Source organism: Limulus polyphemus, unplaced genomic scaffold (assembly GCF_000517525.1).
Source record: "Limulus polyphemus unplaced genomic scaffold, Limulus_polyphemus-2.1.2 Scaffold8914, whole genome shotgun sequence".
Classification (NCBI taxonomy): Eukaryota; Metazoa; Arthropoda; class Merostomata; order Xiphosura; family Limulidae; genus Limulus; species Limulus polyphemus.
The window spans coordinates 12,285-17,109 of record NW_013674524.1 but is presented as its reverse complement, the minus strand read 5'-3'; the positions used below and the strand labels follow the sequence as shown (position 1 = coordinate 17,109).

General features: G+C 31.2%; 1 protein-coding gene across 1 annotated transcript in view; it reads right to left on the bottom strand.

Annotated features, from left to right (window-relative positions):
- LOC106475643 (mitochondrial folate transporter/carrier-like) overlaps positions 1 to 3,372 on the bottom strand; it is a gene marked incomplete at its 3' end in the record, with an annotated part of 13,233 nt that extends 9,861 nt beyond the window's left edge. The window contains exons 1-2 of the mRNA XM_013936323.2: positions 2,988 to 3,372; positions 2,354 to 2,507 (exon numbers count right to left, since the gene is read on the bottom strand). Of these exons, the coding sequence (XP_013791777.1) occupies positions 2,354 to 2,507; positions 2,988 to 3,144 (311 nt within the window). The remainder of the gene's footprint in view (positions 1 to 2,353; positions 2,508 to 2,987) is intronic.
- Between the last annotated feature and the right edge of the window lie 1,453 nt (positions 3,373 to 4,825).

Genomic DNA, 4,825 nt, shown 5'->3' with positions numbered 1-4,825 from the left:
TCTATTTTTATATACACAATGTTAAGTAAGCTTCTAAGTAATTCCAACAGGTGTTTATTTTTATATACACACTTACTTAACACACCTGTTGAAATTACTTAAAAGCTTTATTTTTATGTAATTAACAGTACTATTTTCAACTCAAATCTAAATCAGCCTATTGTAACATTAATGTTTCAGAAGTATGAGTTATTAGAGATGCAAAGTATACAGATGACAATACATACAAGACTAACATATGTATATTACAGATAAATATACCTGTTACAGAAAATTAAACCAATCTGCATCATAGCTCAACAACACACTATTAAAATATATAACTATGTACCTTACAGCTTGTATATACACTGCTTGCTCTTAGGAAGAAGTCGTTTATAATCATGCAAAAAGAAAATTTAAATTTAATGATTGGTGTTCAATAACACTGATTTATCTATTAAGTTAGTATTATTACACTGTTTTCCAAATAGTCCATTGATATATGTTATGTTTTACTGTAAGAGCTGAATATTATTACTTTCTGAGTCTAAACTACATGAAAGTAGATACCAGTTCAAATTAGTTTACTTTTAACCCAACTCCCCTAGATAATATTTGTCTCAATCACAAAAGGTGTCATATAGAAGGAATACAACAGTATGGAATAATGCTAGCAAGTACACGTACTTGTTGAAATTACACTACAAGTACTTATACATAATTATATGACACAAATTTACCAGTACAACATGTTGACAGTTGTCACTGGACACACACAGATGTCATAAAACAGATAAAATGTAAAGTGTTTAAAATCTTTATTAGGAAAAAGCTTACTTTGGATTTCGTTATTCTTTTCAATAAAATGCATCATTGAAACAATATATTATTAGTGTCATCTGTATCCTTGAGCCTCATATAAAATGTGTTCCAAAATAAAAGGCTCTAGAAATTAGAATATTTGGCTAGCTAATATAACCAATTCTCTATAATTTGATAGCCCTAACTATCATATTTTCAGCTATATTAAGTGACAAAGAAAAACAAATAAACACAAGTATTCCACAACCCTCAAGTTACAAGAAATGACATCAATGCTTTCCAATTGCTGAATTATTTACAAGACAACTTAAACACTGTGATTAAATCTGAAAAACCCTGCTCCAACACAATTTTGTAAATTTATAAACAATAAAATCTAAAAATTAAATCCAATTAAAACCAACATTTATTCTATTTTGTTAATAATCACAGACATCCATGGGCAACAAGTTACCATACCACACTACTGAAAGTGATTTTTATGGAACGTTTACATTTAATTATCTGATTTAGGCTTGCTGTCCTGTAAGTACATTATTTGTCTATTTTTAAATGTTGTAAAATAATACTTTAAATACAAGAACAGGTTAAGATCCCCGAAATTGTTTTCTCTTGAAAAAAAAGAGGAGTTAATGAAAATCTGATTGAGATGTACAAGATGAATTGATAGTGTTAATGCATCATCTTTCTTGTAGTTAACGGTGATAATCGTATGACTAGGAGACACAGATACAAATTTTAGCATGGTATGATGAGTCACCTTCAGCTAAGACAGTTTTTTCTAACAGGGCCGTTGGCATTTGGATAAGTTGCCTTCAGATGTAGTGGATGCAGTTAATTAACGGGAGTTTTAGGAAAAGTTTGATAAATAATTAAATAATAAAGGCTGGCTTTGAATGGTTTTTTTTATTTCAAAGTTTAGTTTAGTGGATGGAATGGCCTAGATGAACCAACAAGCCCCGTGTCCTTAAATTATTTATATGCAATATATATAACTTCATAATATCTCAATTACTTCTTATATTTAATTAATTTATAAGAATAATTAAACATTTTCATCTTCACACTCAGCAACTCTATTTTGACCAGAATGAAAAATAAGGTTGCCAGCTACGTTTGTTAATGTAGATTTCATTATGTTCTATTCTTTCCAACTATGTTGTTAAGTCAACCTTTTATGATGATTTCACATCTAACTTTTACCACTAACATTGTCATAAGGCCAAATGCACAATTACATTTACTGTAATACACATTTTTTTTCATTGAATAAAGTTTTCCAAATCTCTTAACTAAAATTAAAACTTTCATATAATTTAAAGAGCAAAATTATTTTCATACGATTAATTAAAACAAGTATCAAGGAATAGCATCTGGACATTTATCTAGAAATTCTATAGAATATATTAAGTATTTTACAGATTACACAAGTAAACTCACACACATATTAGTAAAACATAATTTTGCCATACCACAACTCAAATAATATTGCACTGATGTATGCATTACAGTAATAACTACAGTTGGAAATAACTAAAAGGCAACATACAATAAAAAGTAGCAGCCCCAAGCCGTGCCTGCTCCCCAGCAATTTGGTGTAACTCCACGATACAAGCCTCGGATACCTTCTTCTCGAAAAATAGACGAGACTGCATTAACCAGTCCATTATACTGAGGTCGTACAGCCAAATGTCCATCATTCACTGGATGAAAACAAAAAAAACGATAGTTGGTACATATATTCTGATTCTACAAGCCCTAGACTATGTACGTTTATATAGAATTTTATGAATGTTTGTTTCACCAATCCTAATCATGCTTAGATATTGCACACATTCAGTTGTATTAGATCAAATTAAATAAATCTAATATTATTATCATAGGTTACTTCCCAAAACCCTAACAGTGTGTATTATTATAATTCTAAGCTGATTGAAAGAGTTTTATATAGTTGTCAAACTTTAAATTCCAACAACTGAACAAGTTAAATTTTTTTCTCAACTTAAAACATGAAACAATTTCCTTAATCAAAAAAGGAGCTAAAAAATGCTATATTCATTTATATGAAAGTTAAATTTTAAGTAATTATTGCTTTTGGATGTTATCTCAGAATTAAACATTTTTTACCACTACGTTATATACTATATAATGATAAGTTATAACATCTAAAACTCCATACTTACCGGCAAATCTAATCTTTAATAAATCAAGCGGATGAAGAACTAAAGTTGATGTAACACCACCGCTAACTCCAGCAAGAAGGTGTTCATATCTCACATGGCTAAAAAGACCGAAGAAACTTGTTCGTCTGCCATTTCCATTCCTAGATTGATGGCCCATTGAAACTCACGTGAAGAAACTATCCACTCGTTTTTTCTCAAAATATAATTTACACTTCTAAGATAAGCATTATAATCTTACTATCCTCTTATAATTTTTCAATTTTAAGAAAATACGAACTTCTTTCATTTTTTTAGTTTTACTTTTAGCCTAGTTTTCAGCTTTCCAAAGCTATTACGCAACGCCTGCACCTTCGTACAGAATATAGGCCTAACCTATACACTGTTTGAAGCAAGACTGATAGGGGGATTGGCTAAAAGAAAATGTGACGTATTTAAGATAAAGCTGTAAGAAAATAACAAAAAAAAGCTGTCGTACGTTTTTTTTAGCGAAAAGCTTCACAATGGGATATCTGTGCTGTCCACTACGAGGAATCGTACTTCGGGTTTTAGCTTTGTAAGTCCATAACTTAACGCTGACCCAACGGTGGACAATAAAAGTGCAATATGTTTTAAAACAAATCTTCATTGTACTTATCACCAAGAATCTTATACAAGATATAGTGATAATGGCCTTAGCTATATATATATTTATAATGAAATAAATAGCTTCAATATTATTATTTACATTAATTGTTAATAGGCGATTAAAATCAGTACTATAAAACAATAATGAACTTAATATAAAATAAACATAAATAAGTTTTTTGCAAAATCTATTGTAAATCCCAGTCGTCACCTTAAAGTCATAACGGATATTGTCTGTGGTAATAGCTCCCAAATACGTTGGGGATATCCCATCTATCAGATAAAATCCAAACGCTGATGTTAAACTAACCAGTAGTCATGGAAAACCAGTTAAGGGTATGGAGTTGAATGCTTACACCCACAACTTCTCAACTCCTAATGCCTTTCACTGTCTACAGCCAGTTGTGGAAAGCAGTTACACTTAAAAGTTCTAATAATTCCTAAAGTAGAAATGAAATGGAACCACCCTAATATTTCTACTATGTGTCACTCCCAACTTCCGCCCTTACAAAAGAAATGAAATAATAAAAGATCTTAAATAAAATGATCTTAAACAGAACTACAAGCCCTACTTTAATATTGCATATGTAGTTCATATTCCTCCCTTATGAACTATGTTCTTTGGCACTTTTACGTGCCTCACATCTGCTATAAATACATATGTCAATGACCAATCTGCTAGAGTACGATGTATTGAAAACCCCAGCTGTACCCAAGGTGTTTACGTTCTTTTACCATCTTGTCATAACACGTTTTCTGTCATCAAGCAGACTTCACTAGTTGCAAACGTGTGTACATCATTTAATGCACATCTTAACCAATCCATGTATTCCTGTAGACATTGTTGGATGTTTGCTCATGAAAGAGGACAATATATCACTTTACACAACTCAGAGAGCAATTAGCTGTTTAATTAGCTCCCTGATCCACATGGATCTCTTCCAATACTCCAAATTATGCTATCCAGTGCTCCATCATCACATATGCTACATCTGCTGATTTATCAACTAATGTATAATCAACCCTTGGCCGACTTTGTGAAGCATCTAATGACCTCTATTAGTCTCAACATCATGAAATTCTACGAATAGACAGGGTCTCGCCATGTAGTAAGATAGCCCATCAACAATTTTGTGTTACAGGCCCGATTGATACACTATGACAAAGTAATGTTACGCATTTGCTTGTTTGATAATTTCCGGTAGAAATTCTTT